Source organism: Notamacropus eugenii, chromosome 5 (genome assembly GCF_028372415.1).
Source record: "Notamacropus eugenii isolate mMacEug1 chromosome 5, mMacEug1.pri_v2, whole genome shotgun sequence".
In the NCBI taxonomy this organism is placed as follows: Eukaryota; Metazoa; Chordata; class Mammalia; order Diprotodontia; family Macropodidae; genus Notamacropus; species Notamacropus eugenii.
The window spans coordinates 201,532,686-201,560,362 of record NC_092876.1 but is presented as its reverse complement, the minus strand read 5'-3'; the positions used below and the strand labels follow the sequence as shown (position 1 = coordinate 201,560,362).

At 37.1% G+C, this 27,677-nt stretch overlaps 1 protein-coding gene across 11 annotated transcripts in view; it reads left to right on the top strand.

Moving 5' to 3' along the window:
* The window catches only part of LOC140505674 (uncharacterized), a 71,347-nt gene extending 44,151 nt beyond the window's left edge, over positions 1-27,196 (top strand). For 6 of the 11 annotated variants that reach the window (XM_072611887.1, XM_072611880.1, XM_072611882.1 and 3 more), the window contains 5 exons: positions 10,059-11,863; positions 18,959-19,044; positions 21,438-21,483; positions 23,359-23,553; positions 26,572-27,196. In XM_072611887.1, the coding sequence (XP_072467988.1) occupies positions 10,059-11,863; positions 18,959-19,044; positions 21,438-21,483; positions 23,359-23,516 (2,095 nt within the window). In that variant the 3' untranslated portion in view covers positions 23,517-23,553; positions 26,572-27,196. Of the gene's footprint in view, positions 1-10,058; positions 11,864-15,532; positions 15,988-18,958; positions 19,045-21,437; positions 21,484-23,058; positions 23,554-26,571 lie in introns of those variants that run through there. The other 5 variants (XR_011967604.1, XM_072611885.1, XR_011967605.1 and 2 more) reach the window with 5 other exon arrangements.
* The last annotated feature ends 481 nt before the right edge of the window (positions 27,197-27,677 follow it).

The following is a 27,677-nucleotide window of genomic DNA, read 5'->3' as shown; positions in this document are numbered from 1 at the left end:
GCAGATGTTGGAAGGAAGAAAGAGAAGAAGTGCCTCTCACGTGTCAACTACTAAACTAGTCACTTTGGCTTGTTGAACTTATATTACTTTTCATCATCATCATTATTATTGATGGTAATAATTCATTTAAGAATAGTGTCTGTCATGGTCTGAATATTGAGAATTTATGTTACAGAAGCAGAAAAATCACCTCAGTGCATCATTTCTAGAAATGAAATTAGTTCTGCATTTGATTGGCAAGAAGGTTATGAGGCCATCAGTTGTTGTAGAGGACTTTTCAGATGTTCCCGAGGAAATTATATACAATGGCTGAACTGAATTTGCATGCTGGAATGTCTTTGTAAGTCATGTTCCCGAATGAACTGATTATGATTAACTTAAGTTACAGTTTGATAATAGCTAAAACTTATAGCACAAATTTTATTTCTATTGTTTTCCTTCATTTTGCTTAACTTAAAAAAATACCAAAGGCTATCTTAAGAATGCTTCTTGACAATTTACTTGTGTTTCCCTTATATATATCATAGAAATTTTTGTTTTTAGAAACTTCATGTTTTGGTTTCCTGTTTTTATGAACTGTGGTTCATAGAAAGACCTAGAGGAAGGCCTCCAGCATGTTGAGTAGATGTCTATGGTGGACTGATGGGAGACATGAACAAGTTAAAAGATAAGAAGGCATAAATGAGTTATTATTATACAGATGTCTATTCTAGCTTGGTAAGCTTGTGAATCCTTCAAGAGGTAGTTATAATAAACACACTTCATGATTTCCATGACTGCTTGCATATAAATCCTCATTATTAAATTAAAATGCTTGCCAGCAGTTTATATAATACGGATATTCCCTGAGTTGCCAGTAGTCAACTTTCTAATGTACTATCCATGTGCACAACTAGCTAGTTTCACAGTACCTTTAAATCTCACTACCAGGCTCCTGGAGGTCCCTCCAGACAGCAATTAAGTTGGCCCAATTTGATAGTGCTACCTGCAGCCCATACATGAAATTGTCTGACTCAGTGTCTTCCCTACCACCTTTTTCCTCTGAAAGACTGTGTAAACACAGCATTCCGTGAAACTTTTCCTCTTTCTTTGATTACTTCCCAATGAATTCCAGTTCATCCAGCCTCTTTTTCATCTTTATTTTCATGCTTTAACTTCTTTTCTACTTGGTCATTGTCTCCAGCTCTTGCTGAGTTTTCTTTAGAACAATCTTGCTCACCTGTCCTCACTCTACTCAATTTGTGATCTCTGAAATGATCCTAATCATGACTGACAGGCATGAATATAATGCTAATGATACTTCTGTATTAAGGAAAAAGAAAACAGTTTGTGAATTAGTTCCACCAGACTCTTGAAAATATTTAGAAGCCCATTCAGTTTCTCTCCAAGTCTCCTTTTACTTTCTTATCCTTCCCTAATTAAATCTGTTTTATTTCAAGCATTTGCTATCCCCTGATATTTCTGCAGATCGATAATCTCATTAGTGTGTTACTGTTATAGATTGCAACCCATCCATTCTTTCTCATCTTATCCCTGTCCCTCCATAATTACTCCACAGAGTAGAAATATTACCAGTAGGTTTTTGTGAGTTATATGCTTAGAACTTTGATAATTTTTTAAATTTCAAAGCTATTATTTAGCAGGGGACCATATCAGTTCATATTTGCAACGATATATTTGTTTCTTTGGGTTTTTTTAAACAAAAGATGTTTTCCCAATAATGAAATATTTTTGAGTGTTATTTATGATACAGGTGACCAACAATTTGCTGGACAATGAATGAACAATTCAGAAACTAGAATGAAAGACTAGGGCAAACTCATTAAATACATCTTCCTTGGTATGTACTTTTTGCTTATAGTAACTAATACGAGTGCCCTTTATATTAGATTGTCGAAGGCCAGGGAATGTAATTTTTGAGTTATTTCAGTATTTTAGACCAAGAACAATGTCTTTTTAAAAACAAAGGTAAAAATAGTATAAATCTATGTGGGTATCTATTGAGGAGCCAGGCTAGCAGTAGTTAGATAGTAAGATGCATTTTATAAGATGAGGTAGTGATTGACAAGCATATCATTTCATTTTTTCTTTCATTTTATATTTATGGCAATAGAGAAGATTTTGAACTTTCAGTGCTCTTAAAATTAGTGTCAATTTAGTTACCGTATTTTTAATAAGTAAAAAATACTCCCAAGATGTTTTTCAGTGACCTTAAGCTAAATCTTCATTCCTAGAAATTGAAAATCCTGTAACAGAAATGTAGTGTTTTTAAGCAGAAAAGGCACAGATATCTCAAGGAAAGTTGAAGGGATCTGGTTTTATAAATAATCTGCCCTATGTTGGCTCCCTGGGGTTTAAAGTAGAGGCAATGAGTCTCTCTCCTTATTTCCTATGTCCTCACCGAGGAATCATGGAGTTCATTTATTCATTCAGCAAGTATTCATTAAGAACCCAATGTGCACAGGGCACTACACAGGGGCTAGAGTAAATAACGTACTGGAAAAGTCATGTGATTCTGAGAACTAAAGACTCAGGTCAGTCTTATTACTTGTCATGCCTTGTGCAGTAGGACTGCAGTCTGACACAGTTCATCATACATATTCACTGATAGCATGGATTAGATCATGTCTCCATGCTATGAGTATATGCAGTGACATTCTCATGGAACACCTAGAAAGCAAATATTACTTCTCTATCTCAAACACCATTTTTAAAAAGTACCCAACATGTTAGGTGAGGACATATCAAGGGCATTTGAGAACATGAAATTGAGAAGACCACCTGGACTTGATCAGATATATAGAGAAGAAATGCATGCTGAACATGACAGAATTTTAAAGGTTTCCAGGGATTGATTTTTGAGACTGCAAGAGAAGAATACAAAAGAATAGAAATGTTCATAGGAGATGCTTTTTGTCACCACCACCACCACCAAAAAAGGAAAGAAAAGGTTTCTGAAAAGATAACAGCCACTCACCTGTCTTTTCTTGTCTCCAAAGTCTTCATGAGAATCATCAAGGCAACCTGTTACAGACTTCCTTGATTTAAAAAAAAAAAAATGAGAAGACAATGGCTATGCTTTTGCATATAATTTCCTACAAACAGTGGCAGCTAAGTGGCACAGTGTTACTACCTGTGTGACCCTGAGCAATATCTCTCTTGTGAAGATCATCTCCACCATTGTGTTAAAGTCATTTAAAGTTTAATGATATGTCACAGAGAATCAGAGATAGCTCTGCTCAACAGTCCACTGAGCAATGCCAAGGAAAATATGACAGGGATGTGAATACTCACCAAAAGGGTTGCCAGTGATGTGGAGGGTCTCCTATGCAGAGTTAAAAAGAAGGCTGTTCCCCCATTGATGATGAGGTTCTTCAGGTGTTGAGTTCATAGATGACATGGTGCTGCTTGCATGGAGCCTGGAAGCTTCTGCACCCTCCTCAGATCCATAATTATTCAAAAGATACTGGTGTAGTCAACCATGCAGAAAAACCAAGTGGAAGATCTTGAGCTTATATATCTAGAGCTAGAAGAGACTTTAGAGGACATTGAGTACAACCCATTCATTTTACTTTGTTCCTCGAGTCAGTCTCTATAATAAATACTTGTCTAGGATATTGTTTGGGGCAGCTAGGTGATGCCACAGTGCATAGAGTACTGCCTCTGAAGTCAGGAGGACTCATTTTCCTGAGTTCAGTATGGTTCTCACTAGCTGTGCGGCCCTGGGCAAGCCAGTTAACCCTATTTGTCTCAGTTTCCTCACCTGTAACATGAACTGGAAAAGGAAATGGCATACCACTCCAGTGTCTTTGCCAAGAAAACCCCAAATGGGGCATGAAGAGTCAGACATAACTGGAGCAACTGAACAACAATAAAGGATATTATTTACTACTGTAGCATTTTACACAGTTCCTTATTCGTGTTGGGTGCCCAAGAAATATCTGCTGAGTGAATAAATGAATACCATAGTTTCTCAGTTAGGATGTAGGAAGTAAAAAAAGAGAGATTTGTTCCTTCTGCTATGAATCCTGGAGAACCAATGTAGGACATAACATTATGAGGTTGAGAGAGTTTAATTTGCCCAGGGTCACACAGTTGGGCAAGTTTAAGCCAGGTCTACTTGACCCCAAGCCCTGTGTCCTGTCCACAAATGTATTTTGCCCCTAAATATAACAAAATATTCATAGCAACATTTTTTTGTGGCACCAAGAACCTGGAAACAAAGTGGATGTCCATCTACTGGAGAATGACAAGTCGTGGCATATGAATGCAATTTTATGTGATGAGAATTGTCAAATATAAGAAATCCAAGTAAATGTGGCAAGACTTATATGAAGTAATACACAACGAGGAAAGTAGAACCGAGAGAACAATTCTCACTATGTCTACAATGATCAAACTAAAAAGAATGGCATCTGAATTCAGATTAATTGCAATGAGCAATCTTTTCTAGAGAATAGATGATAGAACACACTTCATTCCTCTCAATAAAATGCAGACCCCTTAAGAGTAGAGATTGTTTCATTCTTCGTATTTGTATCTCTAGTATCCAGCACCAAGCTTGACACATAGTAGACATTTAACTAATGTTTGTTGACTAACTAAACAGGTAGGTGAGACTGGTGGCAGAATGTTGCATACTTTGTCACTTTTTCAATGTTTCTTTTTCTTTGTTAAGAGGGAGTGTTTAGTGAAGGGGAGGATGTATATTATTAATTTTCAATGCTGGGAGTGGGAAAGAACACCAATAGAGATATTTTTAAATGTATATTTCTCAAATTGCAACATATATTATTTGCATGGGAAGTCCATTGAATGATTCTATCAATATATGTCTTGGATAGGCACTGCACATGAATAGTGAATTGGGCAAAAAATGAGAAAAATAGATGGAATTATATTTGGGAATTTTCACAGCCCTTTTAGTGATCCCATGCTGTTCACTGCCATAAAAGTCCATATTTTTATTAGGAATATTTATTTGGTGCTACATTGAAGCTGTAATTTAAAGAATGCCCTAAATCACAATGGCAAGTAAGCCAAAGGAAATTAGAAGAATATATGATTGGTATAAGTATGCTGTATTTTACTATCAATAAGAATTATGTTTGCAAACAGGAGTATTGAAGACCTCATCCCTGACTTGCACGCCTGGAGAAGGAAGTGGGCTGGTCATGTAGCAAAAGTGAAGAATAATAGATGGTCTAATTGCTTCACTGGTATACCAAAATAGGAGAACCACAGGGAGGCCTTTAGCACGTGGAATAAATCCTCTATGGATGACTCATAGAAATACATTAAGAAGAACTGCATTGCTACTTATACAGGGAGAGAAAGTATCTGCCTATGAAATAATGGACTGATCAAAGAATCACGTAAGCCTTATAGATAGCTGTTCTCCGAAGTTTATGCCAGCTGTCTTCAAGGCTATTGATGGCTTATTCTTTAAAATAGTAAATACTCTCTTGTTTTTACATCACCTACATTTCCCAATCTATGTCTTCTCCCACCCCTAAAAAGGAAATCTTATAACAAAGAATAAAAAGGAAGCATCACTAAACAATATGTAAAAAAAAAAAATCTGACATTATACGCAGTATTCCAAAACTGTTCTTAAAAGAAGCTCAGAAAGATACAATCTCATATCTTTTCTTCAGGGATAAGTTTGGTCATTCTAATTTTGCAGTATTTAATTTCATTGGTTTTGTTCTTCTTATCCCCCATTTCCATTGGTGTAGTCACTGTGTATATTGTTTTCTTAGTTTTATTTCACTTTGCATCAGTTCAAAAAAGTATTTCCTGTGCCTCTCTCTAGTCATATTACACACAATAATTAACTTACGCTCAGTAATATTCCATTACATGCATATACCAAAGTTTGTTTAGCCATTTGCCAGATGATGGGCATATTCTTTCTGTTTCTGTTCTGTTACAAAAAGTGCTGTTATGAATACTTTAGTATATATGGCCTTTTATTTTGTATTACTCTCTTGGGTTATATATCTAGCTGTAGAAGTTTTGTGTAAAAGAGTATGCTAATTTTGCTACTGTGTAGCAACCTTGCTAGATAGTCAGCTGGAATGACAGAAATGAGGACCAGGCTGACAATTCTATGACTGAGGGTTGAGGATAGGGACTTGGGAAAGAAATATCTTCCTATCAAAAGGTAGGATAAAGAGAAACCTCAGGTTCCATTAGTATCTTGCAGCCCAACCAAGGAAGATATTTGGCTATTTCTTTGAATGTCTGGGGTTGTAATCTGTGAAGGGGAAAATGAAGTGTTATACACATACTATTTATATCCAATATCAAATTCCTGTCAGTTCTTATTGGGAGAAAGTTTCTTGTTAAATGGAACTGGAACTCTTCAGACAGGAGAAAGATTGGTATTGGCCATTTTTGGATCACTTAAATTGGTTTATTGTTTTATTTTTTGCTCAATCAAGCAAAAGAGAGAGGAAAGGGGATATACCATTACTGAACAATTTTTTAAAAAATAAAAATTTTTTAAATTAATATAAAATGCCCCCCAAAAAGGGTATAAATATTTAAATCATATTCTTTGTATAATCAAATTATTTTCCAGAGTGGCTGAACCAACTCTCAGCTCCACACATTCATTAGTGTTCTTGTCTTTCTATAATCCTTCCAACATGGACTAGTCCCATTTTTTGTTATTTTTGAAAACTTACAAGGGTATCTTTTCAGTTCTCATCCTTGACCTTTCTGCAACATTTGACAACATTGATCAGCCTGATAAACACTTCTCATCACCCCTCTACCTTGATATTTTCTCTGATAGCTTTTCTCACTGCTTTTTTTCATCAGCAAACCCTATCAGTTTCATTTACTTTTTCCTTTTCCATTTAAATCTAGGCATCCCTCCAGACCTGGTCTTCCATCCTCTTGTTTATACTCTCCCATAACACTTTCATCCTCTCATATAGCTCTATACTATATGTGGGGCTGCTAGGGTCTAGTCAGTGGATAGCCGGCTGGGCCTAGAATCAGGAAGACTCCTCTTCCTAAGTTCATATCTGGCCTCAGATGCTTACTAACTCTATAACCCTGGGCAAGTCACTTAGCTGTGGGTACCTCAGTTTCTTCATTTGTGAAATGAGTTAGAGAAGGAAGTGGAAAACCACTCCAGTATCTTTGCCAAAAAAATCCCAAATGGAGTCACAAAGAGTCAGACATGACTGAAAAACCATACCTCTACGCATTAGGTCAACCTTAATCTCCATTAAAGCCTCAGTTCCAAATCTCCCCTTGACTACTGGATATCTCTACCTGGATGTCCAGCTAAAACCTATAATTCAGCATGATAAAAACTGAACTTTTTGTTTTCTAGACCTGGTTCTTTCCCTGTCTTTTCCATTTCTGTTGGCACCACCATCTTCCTAGTCACCCAAGCTTATTACTTCAGAGTCATTACTGATACTTCCCTTCCTCTATTTCTATCTCCCCCATATCTCAAATTCATTGCCAAATCCTTTTGGTCAAACCTAGGAACTATCTCAGGCAAGTGTCCCTTTTCATTTTCACTACTGTTTCTTGTTCGCATCCACTTGGTCTAGTATGATAAAACCCTAGCTAATCTTTCTAGTCTCTCCCCTCATCAGTTAGGAGAGGGAGCTATGAGAGATGATAGATACAGAGAAGCTGTGAAAGCAGAGGAGCTGTAAGAATGGAAGATAAGAAGATGGAAAAGTCACAGGAACTGGACAGTAGAAGCCAGGGAAGAGAAGTGATGCTATAAGATGGTCAGTGCCAGACTCCACAACACAGGTTATGGGTGTAGATCATGCACAAGGTGGTTGAGAAGGATGCTGTATTACTATCCTTCCCCAATCCCAGTGAAGAGTCCAAGGTAGTGATTCATTTTTCTTTTCTCATTAGCTCTCTCTCTTACCCCACTGGAGATCAGTGCCTTTTCCAGCTGGAAGGAGGAATGTCTATTCCTTAAAAGTTTGTTGACCCTTTTTTGTTAAAACATTTATTTTGTTCCTTAAACTTGCAATTGTGATAAACTGGTAACTCTAGATTTTGCTGTTCTAGTTATATTTATTTGGGAATATATCTGGAAAGAAGTTTTTGAAGGATTTCTTCCTGGAAGATAGTGACAGCATTTTTGATAGAATTCTGTGAAATGGGGGCTCAGAGCTAAAAATAAAAAAAGAATTAGAGATTCATTTTTACAACTTCATAGAACAGATAATGAATACCAAGTTCTTAATCCTTTTTTGGTGCCATAGACTTCCTTGGTCTGTAACTGTAACTACCTGGGCTAGTAATGAGATGAAACCTGCCATTTTTAGAACAAACAGACCTTCCCAGAGGGAAGCAGCTGAAGGAGTGCTCAAAGGGATGAATGACTCCATCCCCAAAAAAGTACAAAGGAAAGTAAGAATGGCTCACAACCATGCCCAACCCTAAGGAACTAAATCGCTACCCCATTGATACATAATGCTTTAAAAGTTGTAAAGCACTTTCTTCACAACTACCCTATGAGAAAGGTATTAACTGCGTTTGCTGTATGAGCAAACCAGAATTGCAATAGCTCAGAAGAAGTACAAGATGCACAAATTTAGACAATCCACCCCAAATGTTCACATGGACTATTTTGCCTAACCTGTGCCTAACTCTGAGCTCATGTTGGCCTGATCAGCCACAGTCAGATGTAACCTGATTCTGGCATGGTGGTGTCATTTTGGTCTCTGAGGATGAAGGACAACACACCATACCATACAGATGAAAAAAACTGAGGCTCTGAGAGATTAGCTGTTAAAAACATTTACTTTAGTGACCCTTGAGATAATTGATGATACTGCTGTTTGGGAATTGTCCCTCCAGTTTGGCTGTCCTCACAGAAGTCCCATCAGAATTGTATTGAGATCATTATCTTGTAGTGTTCACATTTCTAAACCAATATTCAGTTACATGGAAATAGAACTTTTATCTCTTATTGGAAGATAAAAGATTGATTTGTTCACCTCTTACCTCTCATAAATTATTCCACAATCTGAAAGTGAAAACAGGTACAAGGTCAGTAAAGTTCTGCTTACTCTTTTCAACTCTTAAGGTCCATGGTCTATTTGCTTCATTCTTTACCCTTTCCCCTCTTTCACTGTGGCTGTGTTTTTTTTTTCCTCTACTCCTCCTTTTTGTGTACTTTTTTTGTCTTTCTGCCTGTTTTTTTCCCCTCATTCTCTGTACCTACTCTATCCTATCCCTCTTTACTTTCTCATTGTTAGAAAAGTAACAACCACATTTTTATATAAAGGTTGAAGGGAAAGTGATACACACACAAAGAAAAATCCCTTAGGACAAAATCACTTCCACCATAAAGTCAAATAAGGCAAATTCATTTTTATAAGCTAGACAAAGAAATAATCATTGTCATTTAGGGAATTTGCTCACCCCAGATTTTGGAAACAGACGCAGGGATGGGCTAAGTATTGATATGAAAAGTCAATATCGCAGATCAGTTTTGTGAGTCAAAAAGTGAGCTCCTTAAAGGTAGGTACTTTTTTTGTCTACATATGCCTTGCACCTGCCACAGTGCCTGGCACATGTTATGAACTTAATAAATGTTGTTTAAGTTAGGTGGATTGGTCTATTAGGAAGCCACTGTTGTTCCGAGAATGAACAAAATGTGTTTCAAAATGAATTTACTTTTTGACATCTCAATTGCTTATTGGTAGATTAAGAGGCAGTACTAAGAAGACAGAATTTCTTTGTTTCAAGAAACTGCCACTGTAACTATTTTATAAAATTGATTGATTTAAAAAGTTATGTGAGAATACTTTAAAGTATATGCTAAAGTATATATGGAATTTTAAAAGTAAATTTATTTTGTATTTGTATTTAAATTTTTGATTGTGTATAATGTGCATTTCTACTTTCTTGAGAACACATAAATTGTTTAGGTCTATGCAGTATAGTGCTGGAAGTCTGCTAATATCATTACATGACACAAAAACCACCATCATTTTGTCATGCAGAATAAATTAAATAGCATAGTTGTAAATTTTCTAATATCTGTTTTCTATATTTAGAGAAGAAAATTTGAAGAAAACTGGACAGAAACCTAGCAAAGCAAGTCAGAGGAGAAACAGGAGAAGAAATAGGAAACTGAAGAATAGTAATGGTAACTCGATGGAGAAAGGATCATATGGAACCCTAAGTCATCCTGTGCCAGAAGATGAAGGCACATCTGAAAGTGAAGGACATTACTCAGAAGATGAGAATGATGAAAATTTAGTGTCCATGTCCATTGGAGATCTGGGGTGTACATCAACAGATATTATAAATGAACACAGTGAGGAAAGTAATAAAAGCCTAAAACCTGAATTTGAAAAAGAAAGTGTTTCTAATGCTCGATCTGTCACGTCTGCAACTTTGGAAAGTCCACCAAGATGTGACTCAACTGCAAAAAGTGACAGCTTGTATCAGTTAAGTTTGACATCCATTCCTCATGAAAATGTGTTTGGACACATATTTAATCATCAGATGATGGTTCAAAACTTTGTAGGAAGACAGAATAATCCCTGTGTACCAAGTGTCAAATCCTCTGAAATGAAGGCTGACAGTCATGCTGAACTGAGTCATTCCGTGGTGTTCAGCATTAAGGATAGAGTTATGTCTTCTAAAGCCACTTGTGTTCTTACAGAAGAGGATAGCATGTCAGCTGAAAGCCTCAGTGATAAAGAAATGCAGCCTAATCAATGCAAATTTGACTCTTCATATGAAAATTTAAGATATGGGCACAGAGCAAATAGGAATCAAACAAATTGCTGGGCTTTTTTCTCAGCCACATTATCTGATGAAAAACTAGAGTGGGATTTGGACGCGCAGCCCTCTTTTGCTGGTTGGCCTGAGGGGCTTCATAACTTTATAAACCCACAGAGACAAAAGAAAGCTAGGTGTTCCAGGCAGACTTGTCCTGACAGCCCTGGGGAACTGATGAGACTTGTCCACAAATATGAAGACACAGAACCAGAAAACCATTTGCAAGCACTAATGGAGAAGAATGCTGATGCATTGAGAAATGAGGAGCTGACATCTTCTCCAAGAGAACCTACAGACCTAATTCCATTCATAGAGACAGTAACTAATGTCCTTAGAAGCAACTTGCCTGAAATATGTGTCCAAAGGAAAACATCAGCAGTAATTACTAAGAAGGGAAGACCCAGAAGGATTTTTAATTTGGCTCCAAACTTTCACCTGCCAAGACAAGCTGTGTTTAGTGTAGAGGAAAAGAACAGGGATGCTCTGTTAACAGACAGTCACACATTTAAAAACGTTTTGGTTGTAGAAAATGACAGAATTTCAGAAATGAATCATAAAGAGAAGAATAAGCCAGAAGGAATGACTCTCCAAAATAATCCATTGCGATTTAACCAGGATTTTCCCATAGGTCTTGCATCCAACCCTGGAGAAGAATTTCAGTCTCATGAAGTACCATTCCATCAGCTGAGACAGACTTTGTATCTTCCTCGAAGGGCCGTTTTAAAGGTTTTGTTTGCAAGTGAGAAAAGAATTCTGACGTTTAAATCACAAACAGTGGGGAATAGGCTGAATGAAGGAGATCTAATTTCTTTGGAAATCTCAGATCATAAGTCTGATATTGTACTGTCTGCTGAAGTTTCTTCTGAGCATCCTGGTTTCGACTTTGATATTTTTTCTGGAAGTTTTGGTACCAGTGTTCACAAAAGAAATGAGTCCAAGTCATCACAATATGTACAAGCTGAAGACAGTCGAGATTCACTAAGTGTTGTGCCTAATTCCTTTGGTCTGCCCTTATCCCAGAGATTTGCTTTCCAACTTGTAAATCTATTTGGATCTCCTGGAGTTCCAATAGGTAACTTTTTTTTTCAGTTTCTTAAAATGAATTTTTCAGTTGCATACCACAAGTTGCCTTATCAGTTATTACATTGTGTTTCACTGACTGTTCTCATATAGTTTTATTACTTGCGTAGAGCTTTTCAGTTTTGCTATCAGAAGATTCATCACAAATAGTGCTTTCTCATCAATACTATTATTATTTGTGAGGGAATGATATTATATGGGCATTCTTAATCTAAATAAACTCTGAGAGAATGAAGAGAGAAAATGAGGGTCAAACTGGACAAATGAGTGACTCAGGAACTACTGAGGAAACTAAACTTTTATTTCTCTCAGAACCTGCCACCTTGTCAAAATTCTCTGCACATAACTCCTACTTTGTCTTCATTCACAGTTATAATAAAATTATAGCTCAGGTTGAGCTCTAAGAATAAATTAATCATTAAAAAAACCTGGAAATAGGAAAAAGAAAAACCTCAAGTCCATTCAAGATAAGATTTGATAACCATCTTTGAGGGATTTTGTAAAAGAAAGGGAATTTGGACTAGATAGTTTCCAAGTTCCCTTCCCAATTCTGTGACTAGATTAAGGTTTTTTTAAAAATCTATTTGTATATAAAATGCAATTGATTATGATATGGATTAGTACACATCTAAATAGTTTAATATAAAACATTTTTTATTCTGAAGAAAAAATCATACATGATCAGCTATATTTAAAATACCAGCTGACATGAAGCTAAAAAGGTCTGCATGCCCAACTTCTGCTGAATATGTAGTGATCAAACTCAGAGAGCAGTGGTTCTTAACCTTTTTTTGTGTGTCATGGATCTCTTTCTTAGTCTGGCCAACTTTACAGACTATTCCTCAGAATGTTTTTAAAAGCATGAAATAAAATACATAGGATTACAAAGAGAACCAATTATATTAAAATATAATTTAAATATAATACAAAGAGAACCAATTATATTAAAATATAATTTAAATATAATATAATTTAAAAACAAATTCATGGACCCCAGGTTTAAAATCCCTTTGGCAGAACAGCAGCCTAGCCATTCTTCTTTCAGGGCATAGGGAATGCAAAGTGACTAAGCTAAGATACCAATGCTTGTGTGTCATGTGTTTCATCCTTTTTAAGGCTCCTGACTGTCAATTTCTCCTCTATCATACTTTGGCTTTCCAGTGCCCTCCAGGGTACCAGGATTCATTTGCTCTTTCTTAGCTTGCTTGCTCACTTTTCCACTCTGTTCTTAATCATTCTTTTGCTCCTTGACAATCTCAGCCATCTTAGCCCCAAAAACATCTTACCAAAAATTGGCAATAAATTTCATGGCCAGAAAGGTAAAGTCAGTGACTTGTTGTTCTTGGTGTTTCTGAATCCTGTTAATGTTTTAAAGCAGTGATTCCCAACCTTTAAGAAACTGCTATGTGTTTTCACTTTCTGCCATCTTAGAAATACTATATGGCACATTCATTCACTTATATTTGGTTTTTTAATTTAAAAACTTTTAAAATGTTTGCTAAGTGCTTTATATCTATTATTTCTTTTGATCTTCACAACAGGTGCTATTATTAACCCCATTTTATAGATGAGGAAAGTAAGGCTTAGAGATGTTAAGTGACGATGATCCTGCTCTAAACACACTAACTAGCTTTGTGATCCTGGGAAGTCATTTAACCTCTGTCAGCCTTAGTCTCCTCATCTATAAAATGAGGATAAAAATAGCATCTACCTTCCTCGATTGTTGTGAGAATCAAATGAGGCAATGCAAATCCCAAAGTGTGACATATATGTTACCTATCATTATTGTTGCGATGGTTATTTTTTTAATTTCCTCTCTCAGGAGTTTGGTACCTGGCTCACTGTCTTTTCCACAGCTCCTGCCACAAGAGACTTCAATACACATATTGACATTTCTTTTAAATACCCTAACATTCTAGTTCCTTAGTTTCTTCAAATTCCATAACCTATTCCTTAACTCTTAGTCCCACACAGTGATGGTGACATCCTAAATCTCATAATCACCTACAAGTATTCAAATTCCATGATCAAAAAACTTGAGAAACCTCTGATCATAACCTCCTATCATCTCATCTCTCCTTTTGACTTGCTCCTCCTAACTATTCTTTGTCTTCATTGTGCCCTCTAACCTCTCTGGACTTTTTCAGGCTGTTACCCCTGTTCTAACTTCACTTTCTTCCCTTTCCAATCTCATTTCTCTCATTAACCAGTGCAGCACCACACTGTCTTCTATTCTCAAATTCTTTGTGCTCTACCCTATCCTATTTCCACTCATGCCTTGCGAAATTGAAACTGATTACCGGCCCCACTCTTAACTCGCTCTACTTAACTTGCTGCTGAATCAAGTTGGAGAAGGTCCAGCCAGCCAACTTAATGCATCCACTTACAAATTTATGTTATCTAACCTTATTTGGGCTCTCACTCTAGCAAGGAATCCTTCTACTCCTCCCTAACTGATTTCCTTTCCCACTTGCTAAAAGGGTTTTTAAAACCTTTTCTCCTCAAACTTTCCATATCTTTTACTCCCTCCCCTCCCCCAACTCCCTCAGTTGAAGACATCTTTTAATTTCCTGTGAGCTCTCTTTTCTCCACTTCTTTTCATTGCAAATCCCCCAGACATTTCCAAGATATTTAAGCTCAGGAGATAAGGTTTGGGCTATTGACATAGCTTTCTTATGTCCTAAGTACAAAAGCCAGCCCATGAAGGGATAAGAGTTGCTCTCTCTAGCACACTGAACTAGTATACCAAGATGTTCAATACGTAGGCAGGAAAGTTGACTCTCCCCTCTTTTCTTCCAGTCTGCAGTAATGAGGTGGCCTTTTCCTTCCAAGGCCAACTCTTCCATATGTGATTTTTATCCCATCCCTTCCTCTCTTCTCTAGCAGATTGCTTTCTCAATCATTGTCCCTCATCCTATAATCTCCATTCTCTCATTTACCCATTCCTTCATCAAACATGCTCAACTGTCCCCTGTCCTTAAGAAAAAAAATTCTTTATTAGTCCCTATTATCTCCTCAAGTTATTTCCTTATTGTATTCCTCCCTTCCTCAGCCAAACTCCTAGAAAAAAAGCTATCTACACTCACTGTCTCCATTTCCTCTTTTCTTGTTTCTCAGCTCTTTGCACTCTGGCTTCCAACCTCATCATTTAACTGAAATTTTTCCCTCCAACGTTACCAGTGTTCTCTAAATTGCCAAATTTTTTTTTTCCCTCAGTCCTTATCCTTCTTGACCATTCTGTTGCATTTGACATTTTTGACCACCCATCCTAAGTGCTCTCTCTTCTCTGGATTTTTTTTGACACGACTTCCCTCAGCTCTCCCCACTGCTTGTCTGACTGACTTTCCCCCCTGTGCTGGCTCATCAAATATGTCGTGCCTCCTAACTGTGGGTGTACCCCCAAGACTATCTCCCAGGACTTCCTTCTCTCTAAGCTTTCATTTGGCAACCTCATCAGTTTTGTCATAGGTTAGACCTTATTCAGGCCAACCTGGTATCTCACATTTGGAAGTGCAATGAGATGAGACACTTGTGGATTATCTAACAATTGTTTGTTCTTCATTTTGTAAAGGACCTCATAGGGTGATGTTTGACTTATTCTTGAATTGGATTTAAATGAGGCACAGCTGTGCAGAGTCATCAGCCTCACTCTTTCTTCCAGAGTCATTGAAATCCAGTGACAAGACAAAAGTCAGGATGACTGAAGACAGCCCAGGATACAATGGATGACCTAAGCATCTTCAATGTCTGACCAAGTTCTACATGCTCCACACCTCCATAGGTGCTTCAGCCACCTTTCATGGCCTTTGGAACAAATTGTTCTCATCTATCCATTGTGCCAGAAGAAGTCTTCATGTGGTTGGGGTAGACATCACCCTAACATACTGACAGGTTGGAGGCCTGTTGGTTAACCTTAACTTAGTTTAGCCCATCTGCCAGCATGTTTTACCAAAGTGTGGCTGCTGTGCATGCTGCAGCTTCTTGGAGTCACAGGTGAGAGAGCTGGATGAATCAGGTGGACACCAGAGGTGGATGAGCAGCAGCAACCCCTTACACCAGAAGTGCTAGTCCTGCTGAACATCCCATACACCCCCATCTAACGATTAACAAAAAGAGGTATACTTATCCATAGTATAGAAATAATACTTATCAAGGATGTAGAATGAACTAACTTGAGCCAGTTTCCCTGCCTCTGCATTGACCATCCTGTTAGACCAGTCAGTTGTGACAGAGCAACTTTTGTCTTCTTGTGAGCTGACTTTTGTACTTAGGGTATCAGAAAGCTATATCAATGACTCAGGCTTTAGTCTCCTGAGCCAATTAGATCTTGAGGATGTTTCCAATACTATTTAAGGAAAAATTAATCTAGCCAACAGATAAAGCATTACTTAAGCGTTTACTATGTGTTTAGCACTGTGTTGACACTGGGGATATAAAACCCAAGAAAGCAAGGTGGCCTTCTCTCAAGAAGCTTATATTTTAATGGGGGAAGGAAACACTTAAAGGGGAGATGGGAAGGTATGGCTAGGGATGGAGTTGTAGCTGAATGAAGGCAAGGTAGCTGGTGTGGAGAGTAAGCTGGGAGGGAATTGAGCAGTGTGGCTGGGAAAATGATATGGTAGTTCTGGGCAGGGACTCACTAGTCATCAACTCAGCCTCAGAGTAGAGTCATCTTCAGGGGGACAATACAGTCAATGTGGTATAACAGCCTAACCCCTACCCCCATCGAAGTTAGGATAGCTTTTCCTTAAATGGTATTGAGACCGTCCTTGAAACTTAGTTGGCTCAGGGATTAAAGGCTGTGGCTATTGTCATTATTTTCGGGTTACCTGAGTACAAAGCAGCTGTGGGAAGTTCCAGGTGCGCACTGATACTTGTCTGGTGGAAAACAATGGGCAACTGAAGCAAGGAGCAACACAGCTTGAGCTGTCCTGAATGTCTATTCTTGTTGAGTATCTTTCTCTTGCTATGATGGCTCAGTAAATCTTTTGTTAACTAATGAATGATCCATGAGGGCTTCACGTTGTTGCAGTACTAAACCTAAACTACTAGAGGACTGCCCTGAGTAGATTCAGCTTAGAACACCTACATAGCAAATAGTGCTCCTCATACATGCTCCCATGGGTTTAATTATCATGTCTATTCAGATGACTCACAGATCTATATATCCATTCCAATTTCTCTCCTGATCTCTAGTTGTGAATCACCAGGTGCCTATTTGACATTTTCAATAACGTGTCCTGAAGGTATCTTGAACTCAATGTTCCCAAACTGAACTCATTATCTTTGCCTCCAAACCCACCCACCCACCTCCTGTTGAATATCATTATTTTTATTGAGGGTACCATCATCTTTCCAATCCCTGGATTCACAATCTTGATATTAGTCATGACTTTTCACTTTCTTTAAGTTCATACACCCAATTAACTGCCAAATCTTGCTTCTACCTCCATAGCTTCTCTCATATTCAGCCTCTTCTCATTACTCAGATGACCACCATATTAGTTCAAGCCCTCATAACTCTCACCTGTAGCATTACAATAACTATCTAATTAGTGTCCCTGCCTCCAGTATCTCCCCATTCTAATCCATCTTCCACATAGCTGCCAGAATGACTTACCTTGAACACATTTCTGACCACATCACTTCTCTACTCAGTAAACTCCAGCGATTTCCTATGTAAGAATTTGGGATATAACAGTGACTGAGTCAGAGTACCCAAGCACATGCCCTAGGAGTTCTGCCTACTCACAGAATCTAGACTAGTACCTTTAGGAATACTTGCTATATGGAAAAGACAAAAATAAATGACAGAGACATAAGCATTATATAAAAGTTGTAAGAGAAATGTTAAAAAGATTGTGGAAGAGACTGGTGATTCTGGCTTAGATTTCTGGGATGGCTTCATGGAGAAATCAGGTTTTAATCTGTTTTTAAAGGAGGGAAAGAACTTGCCTAGAGAAAGGCAAGGTAGGAAAGAATATCCAAGCTGAGAATTATACTGGAGGGTAGGAATGTCAGTGAAGCAGTGTGAATAGATTTGCTTGACTAAGTCAAACTGAAAAGTGAATGAACAAGTAACTAGTATACCTGAATGTGGCTAGGATTTTGTAGGAGGGGAGCTACATGACAAAATTATATCTCATAATAAAAATGTGGTGTTGTACACGTTTGTTACACATAGGTTAAAAGTGGGTGATAAAGTCTTGGAGAAGATCTGACTATGGCTCTGCCTGAATTTGGCCTTGGCAAGATTTAGTACCAAGCAATATTTTTTGGTTATCTAGGTCATGGTTAGTATGTATGAATTTGTGATACATATCATAAGCAATTCTTATTGGCTACTACTTCTTTTTATCAGACACCCAAATATAAAAAGATCAATTCAAAAGAATACTTTAAAAAAAATGTGATGTTTTAAATGTACTGATAATGGGAAGGGGGCATGGAATACATATTTACATAGCACCTGCTACGTGCTAGGCACTTTTTACAGTTGAGGAAACCGAAGCAAATACAGGTTAACTGATTTGTCCAGGGTCACACAGCTAAAAGTCTCTAAGGTCAAATTTGAACTCAGGTCTTCCTGATTCCAGGTTCATCACTCTATCCACTGCACCACCTAGATGCCTCTATATTTTACAGGAAAAGATGTCTATTTTGTTTTTTTTTTCCTTTTTATGTTGGGTGCTACTTCTACTTGATATGAATAACCACATACATTTAAATTTTATGTATGCATAGGATTACCTTGTGTAATAATCATTTTCATTAAGTCCACATGCTTTTCATTAACCAACAACTTCCTGTTATTCTGGTATCTGGAAGCAGTTCCAAGTTTTAATCCACATTTCTAAAAGGTTTTTAAGGGTAAAGGCTGTCTTGTATTTGTTCTCTATATCTAGATATAGTTACATCTAAATCTATCTGTTTTTATCTCTGTATCTCTACACCTACATCTATATATCTATCTGTATCTCTATCTGTATATCTGAATATATCTATCTATATCTATATTCCTATGTAAAGTAAAAGTCCTCTGTGACATTAGTGACAAAGTGTATCCTATTTTATTTTTTTTTTACAGAATCTTTGTTGCTTGATGACTATGTAGTTACTCTCGACTGGAAAACATTAAAGATGATCTATTTGCAGTGGAAGACATCAATAGAGGTATAATGTTATGCTTTTAAAGAAACCCTTCACAAACTGATACCTTAAACACACACACACACACACGCACACACGCACCACCTTAACCAAAAATAGCTGGAAGAAAAGCATAAGAAAACCCCTGGATAGTAAAGCCTATATCACTGATTAAAGTAGGGAAATATATGGATGTATAATGTGACACTGTGTGTTGTACAACTAGTTAACAAAACAAAATAGTTTTTGTTTGCTTAGATTTTCTGTAAGCTGAGATATTTTAAGAGGATTTCTATATTGTGGATGTCCATAGCATAGGATTCAGGGACTTTCTCTAAAGAAGGGTCTCTCCACCAATTTGGATACTCTATAAGTGTCCTAAAACTCATGGTGTCATTTGAAGTTATTAATTAAGCTGTTTAAGCTTACAACTGCATTATGACTTTTAGAACACCATATATATATATATGTCTATACCTACATGTATCTGTATCTATTTATATCTATATCTACATATCTGTATCTCTATATCTGAATCTACATGTATATCTTTATCTGTACCTATCTCTGTCTACACCTTTATATGTATCCATTTGCATTATATATCTCTATCACTGTATCTGTCTGTATTTGTCCATATTTCTATATTTATCTATATCTGTTTCTACCTCTATGTATATTGCTCTCTCTCTGTATCTCTCTATATCATGGTGGGGAACCTGTTGCCTTGAAGTCACATGTGGCCTTCTAGGTCCTTGGGTATAGCCTTTTGACTGATTCCAAGTTTTATAGAACAAATACTTTTATTGAAGGGATTTGTTCTGTGAAGTTATTATCCACTTCTATATCTTTTATATCTGTATCTGTATCTATCTCTATGTCTATACCTATATCTGTATCTATCTGGCTGTCTATCTGTCACCATATCTCTATCTGTATCTATCTACAGCTATACATCTCTATCTCTACATCTTTATAAATTATATCCTTATAAATACATATGCACATATGTTCTATTGATATATAAAAATATGGATATAAATATATAGTTATTTTAGCCCTCTTTCCTTTCCCTGATCTGATTATCTTTCGGATGTCATATAAACTGGAGAGGCAGCGTGTGGCATATTGGATGGAAGACCAGATTTGGATGACCTAAATTCAAATTCTACTATGATACCTACTAATTCTGTGACCCTGGACCAGCCCTTTAACCTCCCAATAGGACTAGCAGCTCTTTATGGCTGTAAACAACAGAGGAGTTGATGATACTGAGTGGGTAGAAAGAATTTTCCTGCCAGTAACTTCCAAACCTGTGAAATTACAGATCTTTGCAACTTATAATTTTGGAGAGTTAGTTGCCTAAGGCACTGAGAAATTAGGATCACACAGTGTGTGAGAAGGACTTGAACCCAGATCTTTCTGTCTAGCTCTCTATTATTGTAGCTATCTATCAATATATAACTAAACTAAAAATTAGATGCACTTTACAGATTCAGAAATCATTCATTAGACTTCAGTGGTCCTATATTGTGATATAAGGTGTCACTGATCCATTTATTTTGTCAGGAAATTTCACTGATGGATGTGGGAAGACTGAATGGGAAGGTAGAAACCTTATCAGTCAAAATTCTAGAAAATCCAATACAATTTTGACCCCCAGTGAGGGCTCAGTTAATGTTAAGTGATGATGATGAGAGTACAGGTGAGATTATTGTAAAGGTATGAGCTGTTGCCTCTGATGTCCTCAACCTGTGCCCTTTCTGAAAGCTCACACAACTCTTTATTTGAACCTGCTTTATGCAATTTTTCAAATATTATTTGGTATTATAGTTGTTTGTGTGTGTCATATTCCCCCCTGCAGCGCTTTGAGCTCCATGAGGACACAAACTATGACTTATCTAAACTTTGTATGTCCCCCCACATGCAGCACAATGCTCTGCACACAGTAGATGTTCAATAGATGCTTATTTCATTGGATTTGTTATTGTTATTGTATGTTGAATTAAGTGTGTCCATAGACATGGTTAGTGCATCTTGAAATCAAAATTATAATAATTGAAGTGTAATGGAGCATTGGAAATCTAAAAGTTCAGGATAATAGATGTTTCTATTTTTTCTTGTGTGTGTATGGAAACACTATCATGAAAGCAGTAGTTTATTATTCCATTTATTCAGACAAAATAATTTTTTTTCCTAAAGACCTCTTACAGTTTCTGATCTACTGATGACAATCTGAAAAACAGCAATATTTTAGCAAGCAAAATTATCATTTTTCATTGTGCTCCACTGGGAAGGTTTCAGTTCCTCTTGGTCCTGCTCCCCTTGGAAGGTCTCTGATTTGAAGCTTAATGGCAATGCAAATTGAACACTGAATTCCCTTTTCAACATATGCATTTTATCATGATGATTTCTAGGAACGGCAGGAGAAGATTAGAAAGGAAAATGAAAATTCCTTGATTGGTAAGTACAATTTATCCCACAGGACTCTAAGCCCAGAAGGAAATAAATGTTAATGTTATTTGGTATTAAAAAAAAGTGTTATTGCCACACTAGTCTTAAAAACTAAAATACAAGAAAATTTAATTTGTTGCTATAGCAACCTATGTGCTGTTGCAAATGTAAGACTTCCTATAAATTTAGTTCCTTTTTTTGGACCATAGCAGTGCTGGTACTATTGGTGCTGCATTTATTTTCCTAGTTTTATTGGGTTGAACATATTTTATGATGTTCTCTCAAGAGTTTGAAGAGGCTTTTTTTTTCCAGAAGGAAGGGAATTAGGAATGTGGATAATGATTAAGTAAATTTTTTTAAAAGGCCCTAGGAAAATAGGTTAAAAATGTAGAAAAGCTCATGTTCACATGAGAATATATTCTAAATTTGTTATCAAGGGGATGTTAAATAAACACATTACACATTTGTTTGAATGCCAATTGTTGAAATAAACACAGCTGTCTTTATTCCGTATGCACAGAACTGCAGGACTGCTTCTAACTGATAAGAAAATTATGTACTGTACATATACCATATGTTATCTTCAGTCATTTTAAAACTAATTTATTTAAGTTAATTTATTTCTCAAACCATACTGTATGCCCATTCTTCATTTATAATTATATATTTAGCTGTTTAAAAAAAAGACTTAGGGTTGTTAGAAGAGGAATGCAGTACTTAGAGGAAGAGGGAAGAATTAAGTCATTTGAGAAAAAAGCTTAGAAATTTGAGGCCATTTGGGAATATGGGTTATACCTTATATGGCAAAAGATGAGAGGTTGTGGAGGAATTGTTGGGAAGATGAGCAAAGAAATTATGGGAGTTGGGGAAGAGAGGAAGATCAATCAATCAATAGCCAATAAACATTTATTAGGTGCCTACTATGGCCAGGCACTGTGCTAAATTCTGGGGATGCATAAAGAAGCAAAAGACAGCCTCTGCCCTCAAGGAACTTACAATTTAATGGGGGAACAACATGCAAACAAATATATACAATGCAAGCTATAATGAGGATAAATAGGAAGCAATTAACAGAGGCAAAACACTGGAATTAAGAGGTGTTGGGGAAAGGTATTTCATTTGGGATTTAAAAAGAAGTAATTTTAAGGTGCAATGAAGAACGCTAGGAGGACACAGCAGGGCCAGGTCAGAGAAACGAGGCTGAGTAAGATGTGAGTTACAGAAGGTTAAAAAATGTTGAAAAAAGACAGTTTTGAAGATACTAAGGACAGAAACAGAAAGACTAACATTAACAACAGGGAACAAATAGAAATTCTAAGAAGAAGCAACTAGTTAGAGAAGCCAGCCTCCATTGTTGTCTATCCAAAGGCCCAGCCTGCCACAAAGTTCTCCTACTGTCAGAGTTCTCTTTTTGCATGTTAAGACATTATCTCTATATCTATGGTTTAAAAAAAAGCATGTACATTATGTGCTTATTAATACATATATAATGTAAACCTATAATTAATAAATTTATATCACTATAAATTAATAATATGATTATATTATTATAAATTATTTGCTAATTATTATATTTGAATTTAGCATGTCTACAAAAACATTTGTCATACTAACTTGCTGAGTGCTAAAGGAATGGCCACTGAAGTGGTAAACGCTATTTGGATGGAAGAGGTGTATAGGGATCTGGGGAAGGAGCATTCATGGCAAAGGTACTTCTTGGTTTGGGGAAGGTAGTTGAAGGCAACTGCATCTGCAGGTCAAGGGAGGTTGGGAGACATTGTGAGGACCTTGGGTGCCAAAAGTGGAGTACCAAAGATAAATTTTGCCTGCTTTACAATTTTTGCCTAGGGCTAACCCTAAATTATAGTTTTTTTTTCTTTGTAGTAGGTGTGACTAGCTTTTATGATACTGAGAAACCTGATCAAGAAAGTCAAGGATATTTTAAAACACTTTCTGAAACAAACTTTCCCAAAGTCGACATAAAGAATAATTTCCAGGCCAATACAAGTCCTATTTTGGATACTACATCTAACCATTCTTGAAGAGTTATTTGAATAAAACACCTCATCAAAGAGAAAGGTAATATTTTGAAAACATTTTTTTTACTAGCCTCTAAATCCCCAAATATTTATCAAAACCAATAATTTCTCTTTTAAAGAAGGAAATAGAAAAAAAAGAAGGAAAAAGAATTTATAGGCTATGTAGTATATGAAAGGGTTTTAAAATTAAGAGGATAATTACAGAATCACAAAATTTTAGAGTTGGAAGGTCTCTCAGCTGCCACCCAGTTCCAACCCTACCTGAAAGGAATCCCTACCATCCTGCACTCAAAAAAGTGATTGTGCAGCCTCTGCCTGAAGAGCTCCAGTGATAGAGAACCCATTGCTACCTGAAATAGCCCCATCCACTTATACATAGCTCTAACTGGTAGAATATTTTTCCTGATGTCAAGCCTCAATTTGTCTGTCGGTGCTTCTCACCCATGGCTCCTAGTCCTACCCCCAGAGTCAAACAAAGAATAAATCCAGTCCTTCTGCCTCTTGATAGACTTTCATATCCTTGAACTTGGCCTCCCCCAGTCTTCTCTACTCCAAACTAAACATCTGTATCTACTCCATCTGGTCCCCATCTGGCATGGACTTAAAGCCCTTCCAAATTGCCCCCTGAGCATTTTTCCACTTATCAGGGCCCTTCTCAAATTATGATGACCAGAACTTAACACACAGTACTTCAGATGCAGTGTGGCCAAAGTATACAATGTACAGGTGATACCTACTTATCCCGGTGTAGTGCAAACTCTAGAGCTCCCTCCCATCCCACACCTGGACTAGCAGGGCAGGTCCCCACAGAAAAGCTACTGCTCTGGACTTGGAGTGATTATTTCTAGTATTATTATTCACAAATCCCCATCTTACGCTTCTCTCCACTATTTATTGACCAGTTAACTTTAGCTACTTAGCTTTTACAAAGGGATATTTACTAAGAAAATATAGCAAGAACCAAATTACAAAAGTTTGCAAACTAAGCCACCTCAGTCTCCGTGGAAGCTGGGCTCAAGTTTAAAATGGTTGTTACAAAACATTCCTCCATCAAGTTTACTTCAAGGTGTAGCATAAATAGGGCTGCAGTAGACTGACTTGAATGGAATTAGGAGAGCCAATTATTAAATTTTCAGCATGAGCATTTATTCTTCAGAAATCAACAAATGCTGCAAAACAGGACTTATTTTTATTAATTGTCTGGACTTAAGAACGAAGTGGATAAAATGTTGATAATACATATTAAATTTGAAAGTACATTGTGCATACTTTTTTTTTTTTTTTTTTTTGGAGAACTGTTTATTAAACATTTACCTGCACATCCCTGGACATAGCTGATAGAAGCATTATTCCTGTGTAGAGATAGGACATGGTGTTTTTTGGCTGAGTTGATTTATTGCTGAGTTTAATCAAACAGATCCCTCTGGGATGACTTCTCACTGCACTTGCTATTGGTAGATTTTGCTATGGACTCCAGTTGCTGGACCTTTCCTGGTTCTTCTCATCTTTTGAAACCCACAAAATCATAACCTCATGTGTTCTCTCTCTGATACCCATTCACCTAAGATTAGTAAAGAAATACACAGACAAAAGAGTTATCAGACATGCATTCACAGTCACATGATGTCCAGATGGGGAGATAAAGAAGTTTCCAGGGTCACTTCTACTGCTACTACCTCTGCCCACATTTGGAGGCTTACTTACAGCAGTTCTAGCCTATTTACTACTAGAGAAAAGGGAGAGATTTTATCATTCAAGCCTTTGGTGTGCATACTGGTTCAACAGCCATTTGTTTAGCTCAATGGTCAACTTAATTTAAGGCTTTTCTTCATCATCCAGCAATAGATAACAATCAGAGAATGCTGGTATCTGCTCTGAAACAAAGGGAAAGGACCTCTCCATCACATAATTAGGCTCACCAAGTCACCATATGGGTATGCAGCAAGCAGAGAACATTGAGCATGCTCCAAAGACTGAGCTTTCATTGGCCATTCCAATGAATGTTTTCTCCATTACACCTGGAAGTCATGCTTCTCTTAACACAAGATCACATTAGCTTTTCTTAGATACCACATCACATTGCCAATTCATATTCAGCTTATAGCTCACTGAAAACTTCAGATCCTTTTCAGACAAAATAAAGTCTAGCCATGACTCTTCCCTTTTGTACTTGTGAAAAAAATTAATTTTTTTAAACCCTTCTGTAAGACTTCACATTGACCCCTATTGAGTTTCATCTTATTAGACTCAGCCCAATGCTTTAGCCCACCAAGATATCTTTGACTCCCCTATATTGGCCAGCCACTGTCCCTTCTACCCCAGCTTTGTGTTGTCTGCATATTTGATAAGCATACTCTCTCTCTGCAGGTCCAGAATCAGATTGCTATAGCCAAGTCCTATAGTAAAATATTGTTCTATCCCTCCTTCTATTTAAGTATAAAAAGTAAAAATAATAGTAATCAGCATTTCTATAGCACCTACAATGTATGAGGCACTGTGCTAAGTACTTTACAAATATTATCTCATTTTATCCTGAAAACAACCCTGGGAAGCAGATGCTATATATGATATCCCCATTTTACAGTTAAAGAAACCAAGGCAAACAAAGGTTAAGTGACTTGCTCAAGGTTACACAGGTAGTCAGTGTCTGAAGCTCAATTTGAACTCTGGTCTTTCTGACTTCAGACCTGTTGCACCACCTGATTGCCTCAAATAAATCCCCCAAATATGAAAAATTTATATTCCCTGCCCCCCCCAAAGAAATGAAAAGTAATTGACCAATTTACAAAAGAATTTAGTCTATGATTTCTTTCTGTATAGAGTTCCCTTTTTATATCTAACACCTAAGGAATACATCTAACACCTAAGGAATACATCTTTCCCATAAAGCAAGGGGCTTAAAAATGCAAGGAACCAATTGCTCATTGCTGAGGGGGTATGTGACTTACTCGGGTGCTGAATTGAGTCAAACCACTCTGCCCAGGTGTACACACACTTATCTATGGATTTTCTTGGTATCAGTTCTTATAATTCTCATGCATGTATTTTTTCTTTCCAGCTTCATTAGACACGTCTTCAGAGCTGAGACCATGTCTGGACTTTCTGTTCCTCATTTTCATTTGGGCTAAAGTTAATCTAACTGAAGATTGTCTTTCTTCATTAATAGTGCTTTATAAATGGCTTTATTTCCTTCCATTTAAGAAAGAAAAAAGTAAAAAAAAAAAAGCCACAGGGTTAGGTTGCAAGCTTAATAATGAAAATCAGCAGTGCAATATGGCAGCCCAAGAAAGCAAATTGTTCTTAGGTTGCATGAACAGTGGCAGTCTCCATGGCCAAACGTATCTGGAGTGCTGTGTGTAGTTCTGCGTGACACATTTTCTGAAGGGCATTGATAAGAAGCTGGACCAGGATGATCAGGGGCCTCAAGATCACACCACCTTTATATTTCATCTCTCTGGATTCTGACCCTTGTTCCAGCTGGCAGAGCTATTTTGGGAGGCAGCATGATTCATCTGACATATTAGCCATCTTCCTCCAGTTCGTGTTGGCTGCAGATTTCATAAGCATGCAGTCTTTGTCTTCATATTAGTCACTCATAAAAACGTTCAGTAGGAGAGGACTGAGGACTGAGCCTTGTCTCGATCATTCTTTTGGTTCTCTCATTAAAGCAGTACATTATAGTCCTGCTCTTGTCTCTCCATCTTGTGAAATGCTTCACTACAATTGAGTTAATCTATGTGTATGTCACTTCTTTGATCTTTCACTCTGGTAACCATCTTTGGAGGAAATGAGATGATAGGTGCCCTGTTCAGACACTGTCTAGAACATTCAGTTCAGGGTGCTATGTTTTAGGAAGAATGTTCACAGGTTGGAGAGAGTGTGGCATCATGAATAAATACCTTATCTCAAAACCAGGAAGACTTGGATTCAAGTCCCACTTCTGACACATACTGGTTTTGTGACACTGGACAAATTGCTTAGTCTCTCAGTAATTTGAACAACTCTCTTAGATTACAAATTGCAGAGATGGGACTGACCTGCAGTAGCAGAGTGAATTTCTCCTATACCAATACTATACCAGTACTCCCCTATTCTGAGAATTCCCTATACCAGGGAAGTTATAGGCCCAGTCCCTATACCCTATCTTGTTGACAAATTAAACCA